Raw genomic sequence first — 25,150 nt, 5'->3', positions numbered from 1 at the left:
GAATATTTTCAGCCTCTAAAAGGAAGGAAATTCTAACACGTGCTACTACATGGATGAATCTTGAAGACATTATGCTAAGGGAAATAAGCCAGTCACAAAAGAACAAATACTATATGATTCCACTTATGTAAGGTAACTAGAGTAGTTGAATTCACTGAAACAGAAATAGAATGGTGGGTACCAGGTGCTGGGTGGAGACAGAATGAGGAGTTATTGTTTAATGGGTATGGAGTTTCCATTTGGGAAGATGAAGAAGTTCTGGAGATGGAAGGTGGAAACAGTGGTACAACAGTGCCCTCAGGGACAAGGACAAGGCCAAGGGAGCATTCATACTCTTAATGCCACTGAACTGTACACTTGAAAATGGTTAACACCATAAATTTTTTGTGAAGTATACGTTGTTGCAATTTTTTTTTTCTTTGAGACAATGCTTTTTGCTCTTGTTGCCCAGGCTGGAGTGCAGTGGCACAATCTCGACTCACTGCAACCTCCACTTCCCGGCTTCAAGCGATTCTCCTGCTTCAGCCTCCCGAGTAGCTGGGATTACAGGCACACGCCACCACGCCTGGCAAATTTTGTATTTTTAGTAGAGACGGGGTTTCTCCATGTTAGTCAGGCTGGTCGCAAACTCCCGACCTCAGGTGATCCACCTGCCTCGACCTCCCAAAGTCCTGGGATTACAGGCGTGAGCCACTGCGCCCGGCCTGCAATTTTTTTTTCAAAGCCAAACCCTCTGTCAATCCATCCCTGATACTCTCAAGCGGGTAAGAGAACAAGTTTCATCACAGGATCACCAGCAATTTATAGCAAAATTTTCAATTAAAAATTATTAAAATTAATTTTATATTTAAAAATCAACAGGTGAAACATAGCACCAGGATGTTGTTTTAATTTAACTTTTTTTTTTTTTTTTTTTTTTTGCTAATGTCAAATTTTTTTCAAGTTTCCTAATTGGCTCTATTTCCTGTTTTGAAATGCTGGTCTCTGTTGCTTCATCTTGAAATATATAGATATTTCATCTACATGAAATGTAAATATTTACATCTATATCTTTAGAGATACTCCAACTATATTTCACCTGTATATATTTTTCATCTGTCTATCAAGTTGAAACAACAGGGATGGCAGGAGCCAGGCCCAGGTGGAAGGAAGAGCGGGAGGAACTGGCCCCTGCAGCAGGGAGCACTGCCAGCCAGCCTCCAGGCTAGGGGTTAGGGGACCACTCTAGACCTGGGAGGAACACTGGCCAAAGCAAGAAAACTGGGACCACAGGTGGGGTGCAGGATGGGATGGGAACCAAGCTGGAGGAGTGGGAGCTAACATTTATCCAGAGTGGCCATTTATCAGGCTTACCTGATAAATGGGGAAGGATTGTCATCCTCATATCACAGGTGATGAAAGTGTGGCAGGTCATACTTTATTAGGGTTGGAGAAGCAGGATTAGAACCAGCACATGCAGCCCATAGTCTTTGCACAGGAGCTCACTGTGGAGCAGAGGGGGCGCAGAGAAATTCCACGTAGGAAGCCTCATAAATAATGGTCAAAAAAGAGAGGAGGGAGGTGGCAGGTTCCATTCAGAGGAAGAGCACTGAGGACCTGCGGACAGGATGCGACAGCGGCAGGAGTGAGGGTGGCTGCCGCAGCTAGACTGGCCAGTCCTGACTCAGCTCAAGCAGACAGGGCGGAGGAGCGCCCCTGGAGGAAGAGCCCGGCCTTCAGCAACCTGGGGTTCCAGGCCTACCTACTTGGGTACGCCCAGTTCTGTGATCTGGGCAAGTTCTGTTCCTCCTCTGAGTCTCAGTTTTCTCCTCTGAGCCTCAGTTTCCTCCCTGCTTAGCAGAGTAAAAACACGCCTTTTGCTTTGCACCGAAGTTTGCACGCCTCGTATTTGACAATGCGCTTGTTTTTCTGGCACACCTGGTTGTGCAATGTCAGCGTCTAGAAGCAGCTGAGCAGCGAAAGCGGAAACACCCACAGGGCACTCCTCGGGCCCACCCACCTGCGGGAGGCGCCCTGAGACCGAGAGGCTGCCGGGCCCGGGGCCTCTGCCGGCTGCCCTTCGCCTCCCGCACGGCGCTCGCTCGGGGGACGCCCCCATCCACTGCCCTCCGCAGCCTCAGGCACAAGGGCAAGGCCAGGGAAGCACAGGGGGCAGCCATGGCGGAGCCGGAGGCTGTGGCCGATGACCTAGACGCCCTCATCGACGACCTGGACTACCTGCCGGGCCACTTTCACCTGGAGATGCAGTTGAACTTCGAGCCGCACTCGCCGGCCCCGCAGCGCGCCCGGGACATGAAGCTGCAGCGGGAGGGTCTGCGGCAGGAGCTCGAGCTGGCGGCCGCCCCGCAGCGCCCCGCCGTGCGTCACCTCCTGGGCGCTTTCGCATTCTACCTGGAGGAGCTGGACGAGGCCCGCGAGTGCTTCCTCGAGGTGACCCGCGAGCACCCGGGCAACCTCAACGCCTGGGCCAATCTGGCACACGTGTACGGGCGGCTGGGCCAGGAGGAAGAGGAGGAGGCGTGCGCCGCGCGGCTGGCCGGCCTCATGGGCCTGGCGGAGGAGCCCGAAGCCGCCGGGGACCCCCAGCTCCGCGCCGCTCGCTGCCTGGCGGAGCAGGGCTACGCGCACGGCTTCGACGTGGGCTGCGCCAGCCCAGAGGAGCGTGCGCGGGGGCTGGCGGCAGGCATCGCGCTCTACGACAAGGCGCTGGGCTACGGGCAGCAGGTGGGTGACCCCTGTCTCCCTACCTCCCGCTGGGAGGACTGTGACCATGGTCCCTTCTGTCTGCAGAGATGCTCCGGTACCCCTGACTCTCCCTCAACCCCGGTTCTTCGGTCTCCCAAATGCCTGTCCAATGTGCATCCCCGGCCTGCCCCAGCCACTCCTGTAGCCCTCTCCTGGTCTAGGGAGTGGAACCGCTTCCTAGTAGGACTGCCTGCCCAAGCCTCTCTTTTGGAAACAGCACAAGCCCAACCTGGGCAATTCATCCTTCTTACCTTGCTCCTCCCAGCAAGTGCCTGTTCCTGCGCCTGTGCACATCCACCTAAGTAAAAGGCACAATCACGCATCCTGCCAGAAACTTGGGCACATTCCCACCTCTTCTCTCCCGCTCACTTCCATCCCCATCCATTCAGTCCCCAAATCTTGTCCCTTCAACCTCCTGTTATCTCTGAGGTCTCTCCACACTTCTCCAGCCTTCCTCTGCCAGCCCAGCTTCCATACCTTCCTGCATGCACCAGTGTAGCAGCTGTCACCCATCCTTGGCGTCCTGCCCTCCAGCTTGACCCTTCTGCCTCATCTTCCCATCTGCTGCCAGTGTGGTGGTGCTCCATCTCGCGGGCCATGTCCCCACTGCCTGGTAGATAATTCCTAAGCTCTTTGATGGGTATTTAACATCCTCCATGATCTACCTGTCTGTCCTTCCTCTGCCACGTTCCCCCTTCCAAGCCACTGTGTGTCACTTTGCCACACTCTACTTCCCCTTGTTCCTCCATGGGCCAGATCTCCTTACAGCTCACCTTGTCCCTTTCTCAGCCTCTTCCTGGGGTGCCCTTTGGCTCCACCTTTGCCTAGAAGGTTGTCTTTAGTCTCGGGTTGGTCTCAGACATCCCCTCCTCTAGGAAGCCTCCACTAACTCCTCAGGCTGGGTCAGCGCTTCCTCTGGGCTCCCATAGCACTGCTCACACTGTCCGTTTCCCAGCCTCCAGCTCAACCGTGAGGTCTCTGAGAGTGAGGACAATGTCTGTCTGGTTTACCACTGTAAACCCAATACACACCGGCACAGCACCTGGCACACAGTGGCACTCAACAAATGTATCTAATAAATGAATGGATATATGTGCAGCATAGGGCCTAGCACTCAATAGGCAAATACTAGGTATATTATCTACTGCTGCATAACAAATACCCCCAAAATTTAGCAACTTAAAATATTAAGTATATATTATGGCCCAGTTTTTGTGAGTCAGGAATCCAGGCATGGCTTCACTCAGTGCCCTCGGGCTGTGGTCTCATCTGAAGGCTTGCCTGACTAGGGGGATCTTCTTCCAAGCTCACTCACATGCTGTTGGCAGGATTCAGTTCCTCACTGGCTCCTGCCAATGGCTTCCCTCTTTTCCTTGCCACATGGACATTTCACCACTTTTGCTATTTTCTGCTCATTAGAAGCAAGTCACAGGTTCAGCCCACACTCAAAGGGGAGGATTACACAAAGACATGAATACCTGGAAGTGGGGATCACTGGGGCTATCTCGGAGGCAGCCTGTACTGAATGACAGACAAATGATGTGGTAGAGCATTATTCTCTTTTACAGAATAGGAAACCACAGTTCAGAGGGGTTCCATGAAGGCACAGCACAGACAGGGTTGAGCTGCTAACAATTATGTTTTATAATATTTTAGATTTGTGATATGTAAATAACAAGCCTTCACACATGGGTAGCACAACTCCCTTCACAAAGGCTCTGCACACCCCCCTCAGTGCCTTTTCCATGAATGTTCATGGCTTCTGTAAGAGAAGATGTGAGAGTCAAGACCTCAGAAGGTACAGGTTGGAGGGCATGGACCTGACTTAAGGACAGCATGCAGGGTAGGGGTTAAGAGAGTTGACTCTGAGTCAGATGGTCTGGGTCCAAATTCCAGCTCCCCCATGCTCACTCACTTCAAATCAGTGCTTAGCACCACCAATCTCCTTTTCCTTCTCTGTAAGATGGAGATAGTAATGTTACATATGTCATAGGCTTTGTCATCTGTAAAATAGGGACATCCTTCACTTGGTTGATGTCATAATTAACAGTTAATATTTGTAAAGCACCTAGAAAGAGCCTGCACAGGGATGAGCAGGGTCACAGATGACCCCTCCCTCTCCCTGGCTGGGAGAGCTTCCTCTGCTCTTAAGCTGAGTGTAGACATGACCACTGATTGCATGAGGTCAACAAGAACCCAGGTCTCTTGTTTCAATCCTGAGCCTGTGGCCCTGAATGCCAGGCTACCCTCAGTGGAAGGCATAGCCAACATTGATGTGTTGAGTGTGGTCATGGCAGCAGGTCATGGCAGCAGAGAGGGGCCTGAAGAGCCCTGGGCTAGGAGCCAGCAGGCCTAGGTTCTTGTCTCAGCTGCAACACTACCCACAGTGGGGCCTTCTCCTCCCCGGGCTTTGGTTTCTTCATCTGTAAAATGGGTGCAGGAAGCAGGGGCTACATGGTCTCTGAGGCACTTTCCTGCTCTTAGGAGGCCATTCACTGGGGGAAGTCTTCCTGGAGGAGGTGAGCAGGAAAGCAGTGATTGCGGGGTAGCTATCAAACAGAGGCTGGCTCTTCCCTCTCTGGGAACACGGCTACAGTGGGGACTCCCCAGTGAGTGAACATCCAGATGAGAAAGTGCTAAGCAGGATGCCCAGCACTCCAGGGAGGGAGCCTATTGCTCCACGGGGGTGTGGCTGCCAGCTCTGTGCTGTGTCCTGGGGCGTGGCCCAGCAGCTGCCCCACAGTTCTGCATAGAGCAGCTGTGGTCAGCCCCCTACACAAACCTCCAGAGAGAGTTTGGGATTTGGAGACCCCATTTATCATCTGAGGATTAGATGACATGCTTCTGAAGCACCTGGCACAGAGTAGGTGCTCAAGAAATAGTTACAGACAGGATGACACTAATGATGGTTGCATCATTTTAGAGTCCAGAGGTTTGGTTCTGAGCACCTAGTTCTGTTATTATTTTGCTGTGTGGCTGTGGACAAGTCCCTTGTCATCTCTTGTCACTTGCCTGAGTTCCCGCTTCATAAACATTGATCAGCTCCAGTTTTATTGGTATTATGCAACAAATGATGGGAGTAAAAATGCCCATAAACTGGAAAATTCTGTGCATGTCTGAGAGGTATTTATTGAGCATTTTAACATTTATTGAATACCTAGTGTGTGCCAGACTCTGTTTTTAAGAAGTTCCTGCCTTTAAGAGGCCCTTGAACAAAAGGAGAAGCAAACATTTGCTTCTTCATTAACTATGCTTACCTGAGCCCCTCTTCTGGGAGTGGGAGCCAAAGGGACAAATCAGAGACATGTCTACTGCTGGCTGAGAACACAGGCATTCATCACAGGCCTGTGTCATTGGCAATTATCTCTAAGTACTGTACACCCAGAGGTCACACTTTCTGAACCCAAAACAGGGCCCCAGGGGCTGACAATGAAAGTACACTCTGGGGATATGGGGTCCGAAGCTTGGTATCAACAGGGACCTGGAAAGTCTGGGCCCTGTGGATAGAGTGGGAGTGACTGAGTCAGAGAGGGAACACGCCCCTTCAGCAGGAGTTCCCAGGCGGGAATGAGTGGGGACACACCCAGCAGGGGCATGGTGCGTGCAAAGGCCCTGTGGTGGGGCCTGCAAAGCATGGGGGCTTGAGTGCTGGCTGAACTGGGGCAAGGAATGAAGCTTGCCCAGGGTCACAGAGCTAGTAAATGGCAGTTAAATCCATGCCACCCTGGTTGACTGCAAAGTCTTTGCTCTTTCTGGAGAATTCAGAGAAGTGGGGTATAATGCAGATGGCTAGCAGGATGGTGAGGGGAGACCCCTCACAGGTGTACTCCTGGAAATCTAAGGCAGAGGAGTATGGAGAGAGAGGAGGTGGGTGGGTTGCCATGTGTCCAGAGACTGGGAAGGATGAGGTAGAAGGTGAAGTCAAAGTCAGACCAGAAGAGGAGGAGGAGGAGGAGGGACCCCCTGCAGTGAGAGATTTTCCATCTTTGTGGGGCTGGGACTCTCCCAGGTGGGGAAGAGCCTCTGGAGCTCAAAGGACAAAGAGCTGCTGAAGAACTGTGAACAGCTGCTCATCTGCTAACCTAAACTACAAAATAATAAGAACAAATTATACAAGAAAACGTTATAAAAGTTAATCATTCAGCCCATAATCTAAAAATAATCAGTGTTTGTATAGGAGGGGGTTTGTTTCTGTGACTTCCCTTCTTTGCTCTTCATTCCCTACCCCTTCCTTCCTTCCTTCCTTCCTTCCTTCCTTCCTTCCCTTCCTTCCTTCCTTCCTTCCTTCCTTCCTTCCTTCCTTCCTTCCTTCCTTCCTTCCTTCCTTCCTTCCTTCCTTCCTTCCTTTCTTTCTTTCTTTCTTTCTTTCTTTCTTTCTTTCTTTCTTTCTTTCTTTCTTTCTTTCTTTCTTTCAGACTGAGTCTGGAGTACAATGGCATGATCTCAGCTCAGTGCAACCTCCACCTCCCGGGTTCAAGCAATTCTCCCGCCTCAGCCTCCCAAGTAGCTGGGATTGCAGGCACCTGTCATCATGCCCAGCTAATTTTTGTATTTTTGTAGAGACTGGTTTTCACCATGTTGGCCAGGCTGGTCTTGAACTCCTGATCTCAGGTGATCCGCCTGGCTCCGCCTCCCAAAGTGCTGGGATTATAGGCGTGAGCCACTGCACCCAGCCACATTTCTCTTTCTTAAATTACAAAAAAATATGAGAAGACAGATGGCTTTGATCACTCCCCTCCTCCTCCCATCACCCCTGTAAATATACACACATGTCCAGAGACTGGGAAGTCTGCACACGCCATCTCTCACACACTCACAGATGGACCGTCAGTGGCAAATCTCTAGATTGAGTAGCTATTAAGAGCACAAGCTTTGGAGTTAGACCAGGTGAGAATTCTGCCTCCATCACTAGCTGGCTACAGGCAATTCTTTATTCCTCTGAGCCTCAGTTTCCTTCTCCGTAAAATGGGGTTCTAACATGAACCTCACATGGTTGCTGTGAGGATTGAGAGAACATGAAGACCACCAGGCAGAAGCACGTGAGGTCCTGCCTGGGGCTTCTCCCTGCCTGCTCTGGCCCACAGCACTTCGCCACTGCTTTTCAACAGAGCCTTCCAGCCTCTGGTTTACCCCCATGCGGTTTCTGTCTTGCCCCTAGAGTGTGGGCATTCTGTCTTGGGCTTTTCTCTCTCTTCCCCATCCACCCTCCTCAATGTCTGACATAGAGCTGAACACCAAGGGGAGTTTGCAGCCATTGTTTAATTTAGTCGAATATCTGGATTTTGTCTTTAAAATCCCTATTTTTTAAAATAAGGTAACTTGAACTTACTGTCTAAGAGAAAAAAAAAATCCCTGTCCCAAGCCAACTCAGTTATGTTATTTTCTTCTCCTTTTCCCAAAACACTGGTGCCTTAACACACACATGCAGTCACACACACCAAGGCAGGCCCTGAGTGATGACAGGAACCACACCTGCAATGGTGTCTGTGCACCGGGCACTGAGCTCAGGATCTTACCTGCCTTCGCGCATTTTAATTTTATTCAAACCTCACAGACACACTGCCAGGTGCTGTGATTCCCCCTCACACCCCAGGCATAACAGGCTCAGGGAGGGGAAGGGACTTGCCCAGGTTGACCCAGTGCCTGCGGGGCTGTCCACACTTCACCAGCCAGCTGAGGCAGCTGGGGAGGGAGGCGGCCAGCCTCACAAACAAAGGTGTGGGCATTCCAATCCATCACTGCGCCCAGCGGGGTGGGGACCTGGCAGGAAGGCCCAAGAGAGTGTCAGAGGTCAGCAAGCCTAGGATCTCTGGCATGCATGCGTGTTCACAGACGCACACCCGCGCACACACACACACATACACACACACGCGACTCCACAATTCTGAGTGGTTTCATTTGGTTCAGCTACAAGAAGAGGTAGATGAAGCTGGATGATATCCCAGGCACTGTGCACACAAGTGCTTTTCATCGATTATCTCATTTGATCCTCACAGAAATGCTGGCAAATCCACATTGTTATTAACCCCATTCTACAGACAGCAAACTAAGGCTCAGAGAGGTGTTGTGACTTGCCCAGGGGCACATGTGGCTGGCAGGAACTAAACTCAGGACTATGGGACATCAAAGCCCAGGAAGACGGACAGCTTTCCTAAGGGTCTGGCTTCAACCTTCTGTGGCCTTGGGGTGCTCGCGTTTGCATGTCAATGCCCTCTAAGTTTGCTACTGGCTTCTCTCCCCACTTGGCTGGGAAGTTTAAGAACTGGGTGTCCTCCTCCTCACAGATACAGAAGCCCAGAGCCAAAACTGCTTTAAGCATCATCTGGCCCAACCACCTCTTTTGCAGGAGAAAAGATGATGTATGTTAGAGTGCAGCACCGCACAGACCCACGGGAGGAGCTGAGAAAATTCAGGCATCACTGTTGTTACTGCAGAGGGTAAGAGACTCCTGCAGACCCACTCAGCTACTGCCGGTGCTAGAGTTGGATTTGGACGCTGGACCAGACAGGGAATTGCCCTCTCACTAGGGATAGTGAAACAGAGAAGTGGCTCAACACAGTCCCGCAAGTCTGGGATCCAGCACAGAGCAAAACTGACAGGGCCTGTGTTTGCATGACAGACCTAGGACCAGAAAGGAGCTTTGACCAACAGGGAGCTGCTCAAAGCTTAAAATCCACAGGGAATTATCCAGGGAGCCCAAGACAGGGCCAAATATTTGCTTCCATGGCATAACACTCAAATCCCAAATTCCCTCCACCTGTGCACATTATCACCCCAGCCAACATGCCTGTTGATGCAGGCAGGCCACGTGGGGTCACCCCTGTTTGCAGATGTAGAAGCTGAGCCATGCCAGTGGGCTCTCCAGGACCCCTAGAGGAGTGAGAGGCAGGGGTGGGACTCCAATCTCAACCTCTGTTTCCTCCCCACACCTGACAAGGCAGGAGCACAAGAGCATCACCACCTGCAGCTGGGTGTGGGGAACAGCAACCCTCTTCCCTGCCTGTCTTGTACATGGCCCACAGGCGGCAGGCTGGGGCCAGGTGGGGCGGGGCTCCGTGTGCAGGAGCAGAAAGGCTGTTCTGTGTCATCACAGAGGACATTCCAGTTGTGCAGGAAGGACATATCCACAGGCCTGCCACCTTGTGACTTTTATTCCTGCAGTGTCAGCCTTCACGGAGTCAGCAGGATGAGGTGGAAACAACAGGGGCATTGGAGGAAGGCAGATCTGAACTTGAATCCTGGCACTTCTGCCCTGGGCTATGGGGCTGGGCTGGTGGCTTTTTCTGTAGTCTCTGTTTCCTGATCTGTAAAAGGAGGAAGATACATCACACCTTCTAAGGCTGCTGTGAGAACCCAGTGCCATGATGCACTGAGGAGCCCAGTGACACTAGAGAAATGTTCTTTCCTGTTTGTCATTCCTCCTCCCCAGAAAGAAAATTAGTCAGCTTTCAGGAACTGACTCTGAATCCAGAGGACAGCCCATCATCAGGGGCAAAGTTCAAAATACAAGGCAAATATTTTCTTTAAGAACCAGCAAGGTCTCTGTATAGCCTATTCAAATCCATATATATTGTCAGTTGTTGGTGTAGTGAAAGATCTTCTATTGGAATAACTTAAAATAGCCAAGCTCCCCAACATTTCCTTCTTTCGGGGCTGTCTTTTGACGTAAATGGGACGCTGAACCTTGTACCCGACCCGAGTTAAGACATACCTGCTCTGGTAATGGCTTATCCTAATCCTACCATTTCCTGCAGTTTCTGCCAGGTCACTAACCTTTGTTGCTTACTCACCCAGCCCACAGGAGCTTCGATCTTCAGGCTTCCCTGAGGATCACAATTTCTGACCTTTTACTCACTAAAAAAGAGAGAAATTTTCTAGCCCATTTTTGCTCCACCTTAGGGTAGCACAGTGAGAGCCTCATGCAATGGTTCTCAAACTTCAGCATGCAGTAGGGGGCCTGTTAAAACACAGATTGCTGGGCTCCCACCCCCAGGGTTTTAGATTCAGTGGGTCAAGAATTTGCATTTCTATCAAATTCCCAGGTGATGCTGCTGATGTTGCTGGACCGAGGGCCACACTTTGAGAACCACTTGTCTAAGGTAGTTGGAGGCAAAGACTCTGGAGCTAAGTCGCAGAGTTCTCAGCCCTACTACCTGCTAGCTGTGTCACTCTGGGTGCATGCCTTAACCACTCTGTTCCACAGTTGCCTCATCTGTAAACTTGGGAGAATAACAATCCTTACCCCATAGGTAACCCTTGAGAAAGCCTAATGGGGTAACACATGTAAATGAAGTGCCTGGTGCATAGTAAGTGTTCAAAAGTTGCTATTATTAGTATAGCAAAAGAGCATCATCTCCAGGTTTCAGTCAAGGCTGTCACACTGGACATGTGACTCTGAACATAGCATCTTGCCTCAGTCTTCCCAGCTGTATGAAGAGGGTAATGATACTCCCTTTACATTCCATGAGGCTGTTCTGAGGATCACATGGAATCTGTGTGAAAGCCCTTTGTAAATGGTAAACCCCGTACAAACAGTAGCTCCTTGCAGCTGGATCTTGTGGGAAGAGCACTGAAGTCAGAGAGACCTGGCCTGAAGTACCAGGTCAAACAGGCAGGTCTCTGCTTTGGTTTCCCCATCCCTAATATAAGGAAAGTAATAGCGAGGGCCTCAGAAGAGCTAGGAAGTGTGCTGAGAACACCTCACCTGAGATCTGTCTCTCTCACCTTCAGCTTGTACCAGGGTCTACAAATTTCATTTTAGGGTCAGCATGGGCCTCGCCTAGTTCCCTCCCATGAATCTGCCACAGAACAGCAGCCTAATGTAAGCTCCTCCAGCACAAAGCCTGGACTCACACGCTGGCCAGCCTCTCTCATAGACCACGGAATCCCCAGCCCATGGGATTGTGATAAGGACCAAATGAAAGAAAGGCGGGGGGGGTGTCCTGACCGGAGGCCACCTACCCCAGGCAGGTTCACCGTAAATACTCCTCTTTTGGCAGAAGTCCTGTGAGCCCCCTCCCAGGCTGCCTCCAAACACCTTGCCTCTGGGAGTCATAAACTCTGTAACTGAATTCCTTGCAGCCATAAGAGGTTTCACAGCAACTTTATTCTCCAGGATAGAGGTGGAATGCCCCCTCCCTTCTCCAAGAGGGGAGGGGGCAGTCACAAGCCTGCTTAATTTAATTTAACGCACTATGGCTTGCCAGGTTGCCCCTGGTAACAGCTTCAGCGGCTGCTTCAGTTACTGCTTAAGTTACAACCAGAAGGATTTTTAAAGAGACAGTCCAAGGCCGAACACAGTGGCTCAAGCCTGTAATCCAGCAGTTTGGGAGGCCGAGGCGGGCAGATCACCTGAGGTTGGGGGTTCAAGACTGGCCTTACCAACATGGAGAAACCCCGTCTCTACTAAAAATACAAAATTAGCTGGGCATGGTGGCACATGCCTGTAATCCCAGCTACTTGGGAGGCTGAGGCAGGAGAATGGCTTAAACCTGGAGGTGGAGGTTGCGGTGAGCCAAGATTGCGCCATTGGCCTCTAGCCTGCGCAACAAGAGCGAAACTCCGTCTAAAAAAAAAAAAAGAGAGGGAGACAGACAGTCTATTTTAGAGCCAGAATTGCAGCACAGAGTGAACATCCAACACCAGCTTCACCACAGGGATAGAGGAGTAAAGCCTGGGCACAGTGAGGCTTCTGACTAGATCTGTGTATTGTATTAACTCTGTTCCATATCCACTGACCCCATCTGCAACCCCACAAGCCCTCCTGCAAATGCGGCTCTTAAGCCGGATCTGATGAGGGACTACTTTAGCGATTTGTCACACAGATGTCACCCAACTAGCTACTTTTTTGAAAATCAATTTTAGTCATCAAGTTGAAGGGGAGGAGAGTTGACCCTTAGGAGTTGCCCCTGCAATTCAGGCATACTGCCACCAGGTGGTGGTATTGCTTGCTTAGTGAAAACCGTAACCAGTCTCTTGAATTAATCAGTAATACTCAACAGCGTGCAGAGTGGTGGTGAAACCACTGGATTGTAAGCTCTGATGCTAACTAGTGTGGAACCTTAGGTAAGCCACCTCGCCTCTCTCTTCTCGGTGTCCTTGGATATCTAGTAAGGAGATTGATCAGGATAACTGAGTGTTGTGGACAAGGCTTAGGAATAGAATCATGGAGGCATGAGTCTAAGCCCCAGCTCTATCATGTACTAAGTGTGGTTTGGACACATAATTTAATTTCTTGCCACTTGAATACCAAGCAAGAGAGTGGCTGGGAAAGCCCTGAGGACAACACATTAGTCTCCAACACTGGGGACCTGTGGAGGCAAGAAAGGTGCCTGGGACCCAATAGGGGACTGGAGATCCTGAGGTCCTGGGAGCATAGTGGGAGAGGACAGCAGGGTGCCCCAGGATGGCTCCAGATTCCAGGGCCAAAGACCATGTTGCTTCATCAGGCACTGAAACATGCCACAGCAGACAAAGCAACCTCCTAGAGAACCCTAACCCCACTCAGCTCTCAGCTCTACCCAGACCAGGAGGAAGGGAACAGACATCTACTCTGGGCCAGGCACTGCCCTCACAACTCCTGAGAAGCCCATATGATTATCCTCCTTTGCAGATAAGGACATAACCTGCCAGGGGTAACTCATCCCCCAAGGTCGCCCATCTCATATGACCAGGCCTGCCAGGCACACAAGCCTCAGCTCTTCACATTCCCACCCCCCAAGTCTACTACACCTGTTCTTGCTGGATGCTAGGCTCCCTCGCCAGGAGCAAGGAAGGGAGAGTGGGTTCTCTTTCTCCCCACCATGACTCAGTTGAGCCAACCACAAAGCAGGTGAGGGACCAGAGGTCATGGGATCACTCACATAGAAGCAGCCAGGGGGCCGGGCACAGTGGTTCACGCCTGTAATCCCAGCACTTTGGGAGGCCAAGGCGGGCAGATCACTTGAGGTCAGGAATTCGAGACCAGCCTGGCCAACATAGCGAAACCCCATCTCTACTAAAAATACAAAAACTAGTCGGGTGTGGTGGCAGGCACCTGTAATCCCAGCTACTCGGGAGGCTGAGGCAGAATAGCTTGAACTCAGGAGGCAGATGTTGCAGTGAGCCGAGATTACGTCACTGCACTCCAGCCTGGGTGACAGAACAAGACTCCATCTCAAAAGAAGAAGAAGAAGGAGGAGGAGGAGAAGAAGAAGGAGAAGGAGAAGGAGAAGGAGAAGGAGAAGGAGAAGAAGCAGCAGCAGCAGAAGCAGAAGCAGCAGCAGAAGCAGAAGGAAAAGCAGAAGAAGCAGAAGAAGCAGCAGAAGCAGAAGGAAAAGCAGAAGCAGCAGAAGCAGAAGAAGCCAGGAAGCCTGAGGCACCACGTGCCCCTGATCCTTCGCATGGTCAGGTTTTGACACATCATGCCAATTTGGCCCACACTAGGTGCTCCATAAATCCCAGTCTCCTTCTTCCTTCCCAGGTCCAGTGTAAGTAAAGCAGATAAGGGTATCCAGAGTCCCGTCCCTGCCTTTTTGCTTATTCCCACCTAAGTAACAGGATTACCTTTCAAGGTGATACAAATGTAAAAGCACACATCAATCAGATTTTGGCATTCCTGAGCTCTAGCCTCTTTTTTTTTTTTTTTTTTTTTTTTTTTTTTTTTTTTTTTTTTTTTTTGAGACAAGGTCTCACTTTTTTGCCCAGACTGGAGTGCAGAGGTGCTATCATAGCTCACTGCAGCCTTAAACTCCTGGGCTCAAGTAATCCTCCCATCTCAGGCTTTAGAGCAGCTGTGACTATAAATGTGCACCGCTGTGCCTGGCTATTTTGATTTTGATTTTTGAGGAGACAGGGTCTCACTATGTTGCACAGGCTGGTCTTGAACTGCTGCTGGGCTCCAGAGATCCTCCTGCCTCAGCTTCCCAAAGTGCTGGGATTATAGGCATGAGCTACTGTGCCCAACTCCCCAGCTCTCTCTCCTTCTATAGCTCCCCAGTACCCTGTAGATGAGCTCCAAGTCCTGACCCTGGCACTCAGAAGCCCCTCCTGATTATGCCCCTGCTGGCTCTTCCCTTCACCCCTTACTATCAGGGTTCCAGTCCTTGGGCTGCAGGCAGACCCCAGCATACCTTGCTCGCTCTTCTCTGAGCTTTTGCACTTAATGTCCCATCCTCCTAGATTGCCTTTTCTCACTGTATCCACCTGAGTGATTCCTACTTGTCCTTGAGGACCCTGCCCTAGTACCTCCTCCTCTGGAAAACCATGGGGAAGTCCTTGGATTGTATAGGATACCTCCCCGAGCTCCCATAGCCCCCGTGTTCCTTCTACTCTAATTGTGTCTTTGGGTCTGGCTTTCCTGCAGGACCCAGAGTCCCTAAATGTGGGACCTGCCTCTGTCTCCTGTCTTTATTGCCCAGCCGAGAGCCACACGAGAAGCTACTCAGGGAATATTGACTGAGAAATGCAATTAGTGGGACCGCTTCTGGGTGGTCTGACTGGGACCTGGGTTCCAGATCCTGTCCTGAAGGGCAGTCATACCAGTTGGTGAGATCTGACTCATAAGGACCCCTCGCTTTCTTCCTCCCTCCAAATTCATCCAAGGTGTCCCCGGAGCAGCCACAGCCTAACCTGCTAGCATTGGCCCCCCCGGGTCCCCATTCACACACTCTGTGCTGCACACCCATCAGCTCCCCATCCCTAACGTCTCCAGGCCTCTGCTCATGGGAGCTCTCCATCTGGAGCCCACTCTCTGAAGTGCCAATGTGACCCAAGACCCTCCTTAAGCCCTCATCCCCCAACTGGGAGTGGCCCGCCCATCCCCGCACTCCCTCTGTACCAGTCTCATGGCCTCGATCAGACCTGGCTTCATACCACAGCTACTGGCAACCCGGTGTGGGGAAGCAAGCATGGGCTTTGGAAGCTGATAAACGGGGACCGGATCCCAGCTCTGGCACTCAAAAGCTGTGTGACCTCAGGCAAATCACTTTATCTCTCTGAGCTTCAATATGTTCCTCTATAAAATGGGGATAACAGCTACTTGATAGGTTTGTTGTGAGATGGAGAAGATGGGTGTCAGGATCCTGGCACATGCAGGCACTGAGCCGCATCCTATTATTGAAGCCTGGGTCTGCTTCCGCTGCCAGGTTGTGAGTGCGTTCGGGTGAGGGTGCAGGTCCCATTCAGTGCCACATTCCCAGAGCACCCAACGCAGGGCCTTATGCCATAGGTGCTGACAAATGCATTCACCCCAGCTGCTGGGGATGGGGGTAGAGAGAAGATGGACCCCCCTCCCCCACAGCTGAGGAGGCCACAGTGGGGGTGGCGAGTGCAGAGTGAAGCCTCCAGATCAGGGACGGGAGATGAATGTGGAGGGAGGGGCTGGAGCCTGAGGGAGAGCTGCTGATATGCACTGGGGGTTTTATTGGTTTTCATTAAAATTCCTTCCCGAAGCCGGAGCAGCTACTCCCATAAATAACAGCATAAATATTTTATCTGGTGCCCAAGTCGCACAGCAAGGTTGGCAGGAATAATAATGGCAAAACAGTTCAAGGGGGTCTTGGGCTTCAGCTGAGCTGGGCTCACTTAACATGCCCAAAGGGGCTTTCTCAGGAAGGTAAAGCCTGCAGGGATGGCACCAAAGGGAGAGGCAGGTGGGCATGGAGGAGAGGGTGAGCAGTGGGGTATGCGCCCTGGGGTTGGGGAGCCTGTGGAGGGTGTGGGAGGAAATGCTTACCACACCTGCTCTAGGATAGGCACCTCACTGGGGGCCCTCACAAAGCCTCTGTAGTCAGAGAAGTGAAGTGACTTGCCCAAGGCCACCCAGCCAGTCATGGGCAGAGCCAGGACTGTAATCAAGGGTGTTTAAGGTCAAAGCCCTTCCCACTGTGCCTGCTGCTTCTTGGGGTTCAGCAAGTGTGGGAGTTTATGAACAATGGCCAGAGTACCTCAGTAATGGCAGCGAGGGCTGTTCTCTGTTTTCCTAGATCCCGATGGAGGAGAAAAGGGGCTGGTATTTCACCATGGCAACACTCTACATCAGGTCAGGCAAGAAGGTGGCAGGGGTACGGGATGGTGGAGGGAGAGGTGTGGCCTGGTACCCAGCCAGCAGGGTAAGGGCAAAGGTGGCTGGGTCCATCCTGCTGGAAAGGGCTCCCCAAACCCCACCACCACCACCACGGGCCTGGGCAGGGCTGGCAGCACACAGGACAGCTGGGAGGGGGTGCCACCCAACCACATCTCCTTCTTGGCCACAGGCTAGATGGTATCTTCCTGGAGCTGGGCAGTGAGGAGCAGAAGAGGCTGCCCGCCTTCAACCGCACGTTGGCTCTGCTCCGGCAAGTGCTCAAGTCTGAGGACCCCCGCCACCAAGGTAGGGGCCCAGGGGATGGGTGGGACAGCAGCCTCTGTCCCCCGCCACCAGCCTGCTGGCATTGCACCCACCTCTGGCACTACCTCCCTCTCTTGGCTCCTGTTTCTTCCTCCTTCTCTCTGTCCCCTACACTCATCTGGGCACCTCAAGGAGCCCACATACCTTGCCCAAGTGAACATGCCAACTACAAGTCACTGTGACTGCAGGCTTCCCGTCTGCAGCTCGTGACCTGGAGGGTGAGAGGTAGTTTCCCCTGTTTCCAATTATTTATTGTCAGAAGATTGAAGCCTCCGTTGAAGAGGAGTTGAGTCATTTTTTTGCAGGGCCAGAGAGCAAGAACAGGGACTAGAACCACCAGAGCTGGTGAGAGCTGAAGTCAGAAGAGACCTACATACCTGAAATGAGTTCCCCCGGATGACACATTGAACACAGAATAAGCACTAAAACGGGTTCACTAACCCCTCACACGGCCCCTCTCTCCACCTTTGCTTCTCTCTGTCCCTGGCAAGTTGCCCTCAGTGATCTCACACTACTGTCCATTGCTTTGTCTTCACGGGCAACACCTAAGATGGAGATGGCCCCTTCCCTCTCTCCACCCTGCTGCTTCCTAGAGACCCTCTCCCACCCTTCACCCCCAGCCCTGGCCTGGTGCTACCTCGGGATGCTGCTGGAGCGGAATGACACCTTCTCCACCACCCCCATGGGCGTCCATGACTGCGGGTACTCGGGGACCGACCCTCTGGACTGCTTCGGCAAGGTACGTGCCCCCAGCCACACCTACCCTCTAAACTGAGAAGGAGCCTGGCACCCCAGCCTCTCCACCCAGAACCCAGGCTTCTCTGGGTATCAGTCCCCACCGCGTGGTCCACCCAGGAAGTACACTTACTCCAGACCTTGCTCTCCATCCTCTCTTCATTCAAAACAAAAGAGACCCTCCCCATACCAAATCTGGCCCCAGCCCATTTCTCCAGCCTTGAAACAGACCCTTAGACTTTTTCCCTTGAGGCCTCCATTCACAGTACTCCCTCTGCCAGGAGTTCCCTACCTCCCCACCCCCAGTGGCATAGTAGAATGACGAGTTTAGCTGGGGTCTCCTTGCCAGTCCTGCCCATAGGCTGTGTGACCCTAAGGTAAGTCACTTACAACAGGAAGCAGTCAATGACAATAGTGGGGGTAAGTGCTATCACCCAGGTAAAAACCCTATACTTTGTAAGGTTGGGGGATGAGGGTTGCCTCTGGCCCTTCCTCTCACCTGCCCCGGGAAGATGGGGGAGCATACACTGGGAAGGAGGGGTCTGACTGGGGTCTAGAAGGCTTTATTGGATGTGACAGGTGATGTGGTCATGGGCCGGGCTCTCAGGAGTTGAGTGCCAATGGGTTGTGCCCCAAGGTGTTGGGTTCTATGATATGACAACTTACTGGCAGGTGGATAAGGGTGGATATGGGTAAAGGGCACTGTGTTGATATGGATGTATCCAGAAATGGGGTTCCGGTGGTTCAGCACCGTTTAGCCAGCTCTGGCTAACGACCAAGCAAGTGGTTTGCTTTTGCACTCCTCCCTTACCTAGGCCATCGAGATCGCCAAGAACCAGCCTCCCATCCTGAATCGCCTGGCCAAAATCTTCTACTTCCTAGGAAAGCAGGATATGGCCATTGGAACCTGTAACATGGCCCTGGATGTCCTACAAGATCCAGAGCTCAACTGGCAGGCGTACTGCACAAGGGCCAAGGTGGGTCAGCTTCCTGCACCACCTCACCCCGCCACTGGGAATCAGAGAACAAGGGCCATAGGCCAAGACCCTGTTGCCAGGGCCCAAGGGTCAGGGAGTCCTCATGGTGGAAGGGAGCTTAGGAGCCATCAAAAAACACAGTTGGGTTCTATACAGCTTTTTGTTTGTTTTGAGACAGGGTCTCACTCTGTCACCCAACTGGAGTATGGTGGTGCCACCATGGCTCACTGCAGCCTAGACCTCCTAAGCTCAAGCAATCCTCCCACCTCAGCCTCCCAAGTAGCTGGGACTACAGGGGCACATCACCGCACCCAGCTAATTTTTGTTTTGTTTAGTAGAGATGAGGTCTCATATGTTGCCCAGGCTGATCTCAAACTCCTGGGCTCAAGCAGTCCTCCCACCTTGACCTCCCAAAGTGCTGGGATTCCAGGTGTGAGCCACTACACCCAGCCCTGTAAGGTTTTTGAGTGAAAGAATGCATAAGCCTCCACTCACTGCAGGAATCCCTTCTACAATGCCGGGTCAGTGAGCCCCCAGCCTCTTCTGGATTGGCACAGGTGGAATCAGACTGACCAGAGTTGAAATCTGGCTTCTCTACCTTGTGGAACTTGTGGCAAGCCACTTACCCACCCCCCTGCAAACCTCAGTTCCCAAATCTGTAAGATATAAATAAGAACACTTTCCTTAAAATGTTGTCAACAGACGCAGTGAGGTAGCATCTAAAGCACAGTGCCTTGGACATAGGAGGTGCTTCTCTGAAAGCCAGTAGAGGTCATTTAATATAGTGGATCAGAGCTCTGGCTCTGAACACAGACAGCCTTGGTTCAAATCGCACAACACCACGTGCTATGGGACCTTTGGCAAAATACTCTTGCCCAGATTCTGAGTCTCAGTTTCTTTATCTGTAGATGATAATATGTCTCATAGAGTTGTTATGAGAATTACATTAGATTTTGTATGTAAAACTCAGCATCAAGCACACAGTAAGATTTCATAAGAGACTGACTGCTACTAATTTAATATTAGGCATATTTTTGAATTATCTCACTGTCTCTTGAGGCAGTCCACTGCATAGTCATTTAGGTCTGCAAGTTACACACTTAGTTGAGTGCTGTCTCCCACTAGCTTCCTGCACTGGTCCCAGACCCACCCCCTAGAGCCCACACAGAGCCCATGTGCTTGAGGAAGCAGACTCGGAGCTCCAAGTTTACTTCACTGCAAGCCGAAGAGTCCCCCCATCCCCTCATCTTCTCCACTACCATCCACATGACCTAGTGGCAAATCCTCTCCCAGTCTTGGTCTCAGTGGCTTAATTACTTTGCCAGCAGGTATGAGGCAGGAGTGAAATTCCTTCACTGTCATGGATGTGGTTATTATTATAGATAATAATATTAACCATAATAGTAAATAATAAAATATTTCTATAAAATTCTGCATTTCATCAAGCACTTTCATATTCGTGATCTGATTTAATGTTCACAAGAATCCTGTGAGAGAGGCCAGACATGTGCCATCCTACATATGAGGCCACATATAACCAGGGAGGCAGGGAACTTCCCCAAAGAACTGCATTCAATAATCAGAAACTCCAATTTTACTCTCCTCCCTCCATCACCATCTGGTGTCTTATGATCCTGGCCTCTCTGTGGTGCCAAAGGTCACTCAGATGACCAGAGGAGCACAGGATGGTGGAGAAGAGACGGTGAGGAGGAGGGAACTCACATTATCTGTGTAAAAGCCTCAGTCCATGCTGCGGCCCATAAGCATGGCCCTGGCCCCATGAGCTCTCTACCCCACCTCCCTCTGTTCATGCCTGTCTCAGTCTTCCAACCCTACTGGCCAGGGCCTCTGCCTGGAATGCTCTTCTCCCAGGTATCTGATTGGCTTCCTCCCTCACTTCCTACAGGTCTTCTAGTGGCCATCTAATTGAAAATATCAAAGCCATGCAACATTTAATTATATATATATATATTTATATTATTTATATATATTTATATAAATATATTAATTTATTTATTTTTAAAATTCTTCTAGAGATAGGGTCTCACTCTGTCACCCAGGCTGGAGTGCAGTGGCGTGATCATGGCTCACTGCAGCCTTGAACTCCTGGGATCAAGTGATCCTCCCACCTCAGCCTCCCAAGTAGCTGGGACCACAGGTGTGCACCACCACACCCGCCCAGCTAATTTTTTAAAAACTATTTGTTGTAGACACAGGGTTCTGCCTATGTTGCCCAAGCTGGTTTCAAATTCCTGGGCTCAAGCCATCCTCCAGTCACAGCCTCCCAAAGTGCTGGGATCATAGGTGTGAGCCACCACACCTCGCCACCGCCAACGTTTTATGTTTTCCTTTCCTCGTTTAGTTTTCTTAGCATTAATCACTCCCCTACACACTATTTACATCTTTATCATGTTTATTTTCTCTCTCCCCCAAAACATATAAGCTACTTGAGGGCAGGGATTTTTGTGGTTTTGTTGTCTACTGCATTCTCAATGCCTGGAACAGTGGCTGGCACAGAGGAGGCTCTTAATGAATATTTGCTGAACGAATGAATGAACTGAGCACCTTCCATATGCTAGCTCCTGACTAGAATATGTTCTTTCAGACATCATGGTAATTCCCCCAGGAAGATATTCATGAACTAATTTTTCAGATATAGAAATGAGGTTCAGGTTCATAGAGTTGTGGAACTCCCTCCAGATGACATGGCTAATAGCTAGGGGTTGAGGGAAGGACTGAAATTCAAACCCTAGTCCAACTGACCCGAAAGCCAGAGATTCATCTCCCCCTGCCTCCATGATGCTGTCTTATAATCAAAGCCCTTCTGATGACTATAAAGCATTAATACCTTCAACAACAATAGCCCCCTTTCCCTCACTTCCTCCTACCCAACCCAAACCCACCACTCCTAAACCTCCAAACTTTGTAAATGCTCTTAAGTGTGAGGAAAATGGAGGAATTAAGGAAAGCAAGGGTCTGAGATCATTTGTAATGTGATGCTTGTCAGTTGGGGCTACCTGCCATTCTTCCCAAACTGCTTGTTGACATAAACTCTCCCAAAATTGGTGCTGCCATCCTACCTAAAATAATCCTCCCCAATCATCTCTATCCCATTGTCATGTTTATTTTGTCATAGCACTTGCCACTTGAAATAGTACTGTTTCCTATTGACAGCCTCCCCTACTGGAATGTTAAGTTCCGCCAGAGCGGGAACCTCATCTATCTTGTTACCATGGTACCTCCTGTACCCAACATAGGAACTGGCACATGGTGGGCTCTCAATACATATCTGTTGAATGAGTAAGGGACTCTTACTTCATCACTCATTGCACAGACAGGGAAACTAAGGACCAGAAAGAGGGTGTGGCTAGCCCAAGTTGGTCCAAGGCTAGAACCTAGGACTCCTGGGTCCCAGCCTCAGGGTCTTTCTACTGCAGCACAGAACCTCCCTGGCCGCTATTAGAAAAAAAGACTGGGTTCATTTAGAACAGAGAGGAGGGCAGAGGCCCTTGCCTGGATCATCTTTCCTAAGCTGGCTCTCTGTTGGCAGATCCACATCAGAGCCTACCTGCACGACCTGGAGCGGGCCAAGATGGGTCTCGGGGGCATGCCTGACAGGAACCACCTGGCCTGTGCCAAGGCTGACCTAGAGGAAGTGGTCAGGGTGTGCCCAGGCTTCAAGGCGTACCTGGACATCGGCCAGGTAAGGCAGTCTCTTGGCTTAGCCAATAGCTGAGCAAGAATCTGTTTACTCCTTGCCAGGCTAGGCCAGGGCTAGGCCAGGATGCAGAGGAAAAAGTTGCACTCCCTCATAACAGTACCCATCTCCTCCAGCCATGGTGAGGATTGAATAAGATGTGTGTACAGCATTTAGAACAAGGCCTGGCTCTTCCTAAGCACTCAGGAAGTGTGGGCATTATTCTTGATCTTGAAGATATCTATTCTTTGTGTTCAGGGAATGTTTACCAAGAAGTGACAATATCATAATTTTAGATACAAGAAAACCGAGATCCAGAGATTGACTCACTCAAGGTTACATGGCTAGGTGTGAAGGGGCTGGAACTGGAATCGGAGTACTCTTTTCCTAGAGGAGCAGGAATAAAACGTGTGATTAATAATTGTCGATGGAGAGAGGGTGGGAATGAGTGAAGGAATGGAATTTTTTTTTAAGCAAGCGTGGGGCGGGAATGAGCATGGAGCCGGGCCTGCAGTGAAGGGCGTGTCCCCCACCCCAGGTCTACTACTACATGGGCGTGGACGCAGTGCAGGAGCTGCTGGCGGTGGACGAGGCGGCGCTGAACCAGGCGCTGGTGTTCCTGGCCAAGGCGGGCGAGTCGGAGCTGGGTGCCACGCTGCCCGAGCTGCAGCTGCTGCGCGGCAAGTGCCTGCGCATCAAGGGCGAGGACGCCAACGCGGCGGCCTGCTTCAAGCGCGCGGTGGAGCTGGACGACGCGGGCTCCAGCCACACCGAGGGCTTCGGCTGCCTGCTCGAGGCGCTGCTGGCGCAGTGGAGCCAGGCACAGATGAGCGACTGCGAGCTGGGCCGCGAGGTGGACGCCTGGCTACGCCGCGCCCAGGACAAGTACCCTGCGGCGCGCCTGCGCCAGGAACTGCAGCGCGTGTGGCGCGGGCACACGGACGAGGTGCTGGGTCTGGCCCGGGCCCTGGTGGCCCAGGGACGGCTGGCGCTGGTGCGGCTGCTCTTTGAGACTATGGAGCGCGAGGGCGAGGGCGCCAGTGCGCCGCGGGACCGCCGGGCGGTCTCCTTCTAGGATGCGGGTGCCCAGGCCGGAGGCTCCCGGGGACCCCGCCCAGGCCCCGCCCAGCTGGTGGGACCAGGTCTGGACGGACCCCCTGCCTTAGGCTGGCCTGGGAGCGGAGCCAGTTCGATTCTCTGTCAGGAATTGTGAATGGGGATGTTGCGACACCCGGGCGGTTTGAAATGCCCACCCAGACTGGAGGGCCTGAGAGCAGAAGAGGCTGGGAGCAGAGGTGAGAAAACACTGGGAAGCTGCCAATTGAGGGACAGAATTTTCTAGACATACAGGTAAAATAAGATGGTTGTGAGGCTCCTGAGAGAAACAGAAGACAGTTACCTCAGTGTGTCTGTTTTCTAGTCCAGGGACTCAGTCCCTCAGGCCTGCGAGCCTGTCTTTGGACTCCCGTGGGCTTCACTCTATCCTTATGTGAAAGTCCCCTTTACTTTAGTTGACTGGAGTGGGGTCTGAGCTCCTGCAGCCAGAAAAGCCCTGGCTAAAGCAGAGGTCAAGACTGCACCGCTAGTGAGTTACGGAACAGCGCCCTAGCCTAAGCCTGGTCCTCCAGGCTCATTCCTACCTCTCTGCCACTTTTCCAGCAGGCCTCCTCCTTGGTCAACTTGGCCTGAAAGGCCTCCCAAACGCTCTGAATAGAGCCCATCAACAGAACATTCACTTGACTTCCCTGCTCTTGGGGGAACTAGGGGCCCCACCCTTTAGGAGGTACAACCTGCCCCCAGTCTTTTTTTTTTTTTTTTTTTTTGAGACAGAGTTTTGCTCTTGTTGCCCAGGCTGGAGTGCAATGGCACGATCTCTGCTTACTGCAACCTCCGCCTCCTGGGTTCAAGCGATTCTCCTGCCTCAGCCTCCCAAGTAACTGGGATTACAGGCGTGCACCACCACGCCTGGCTAATTTTGTATTTTTAGTAGAGACGGGGTTTCACCATGTTGGTCAGGCTAGTCTCAAACTCCTGACCTCAAGGGATCCACTTGCCTCAGCCTCCCAAAGTGGTGGGATTACAGTGTGAGCCACCACGCCTTGCCCTGCCCCCAATCTTGACTATTCTACTAATTCTAAAGAAAATCTTGGAATTTTACACTCTTAGAATCATAGTCATAGATTTTTTTTTTTTTTTTTTTTTTGAGACAGAGTCTCACTCTGTCGCCCAGGCTGGAGTGCAGTGGCCAGATCTCAGCTCACTGAAACCTCAGCCTCCTAAGTTCAAGCGATTCTCATACCTCGGCCCCCCGAGTAGCTGAAATTCCAGGCTGTACTCACTGCTTTGCTCATATCCTCACTCATTACCAGGGACAGACCAGCACCCCTGCATTGCATCTCATATATCCACTGATGGGTAGAGAACAGACTGAAATTCAGTGTCTTAGAGATTGCACAGTGCACCCCCCTCATTGTGCAGATGGGAAAACTGAGAGCCATAGAAGGGAAACAGCTTGCCCAAAGCCATACTTACTGTTTTCCCCACACTTACTTTCACACTTTTTACCACAAACTTACTTTCACCATTCTTCAGGTTTGGAAAAATACTAATAAACTAATCAACTCTAAA

The 25,150-nt window shown here is 51.4% G+C and overlaps 1 protein-coding gene across 2 annotated transcripts; it reads left to right on the top strand.

Annotated features, from left to right (window-relative positions):
- Positions 1–1,587: 1,587 nt before the first annotated feature.
- On the top strand, positions 1,588–25,150 carry TTC22 (tetratricopeptide repeat domain 22). 2 transcript variants are annotated; one of them, XM_050803128.1, is made up of 7 exons: positions 1,588–2,724; positions 16,710–16,765; positions 16,980–17,095; positions 17,734–17,852; positions 18,664–18,825; positions 22,376–22,528; positions 23,061–25,150. In XM_050803128.1, the coding sequence occupies exons 1-7, from the start codon at positions 2,158–2,160 to the stop codon at positions 23,595–23,597; spliced, it is 1,710 nt and encodes a 569-aa protein (XP_050659085.1). In that variant the 5' UTR covers positions 1,588–2,157; the 3' UTR covers positions 23,598–25,150. The 2 variants fall into 2 exon arrangements, with proteins under 2 accessions (XP_050659085.1, XP_050659082.1); XM_050803125.1 differs by having other exon boundaries at positions 17,707–17,852.

The sequence above is a fragment of the Macaca thibetana genome, chromosome 1 (genome assembly GCF_024542745.1).
Source record: "Macaca thibetana thibetana isolate TM-01 chromosome 1, ASM2454274v1, whole genome shotgun sequence".
Taxonomy (NCBI): Eukaryota; Metazoa; Chordata; class Mammalia; order Primates; family Cercopithecidae; genus Macaca; species Macaca thibetana.
The sequence above is the reverse complement of the archived record's forward strand: the minus strand, read 5'-3'. Positions and strand labels throughout refer to the sequence as shown.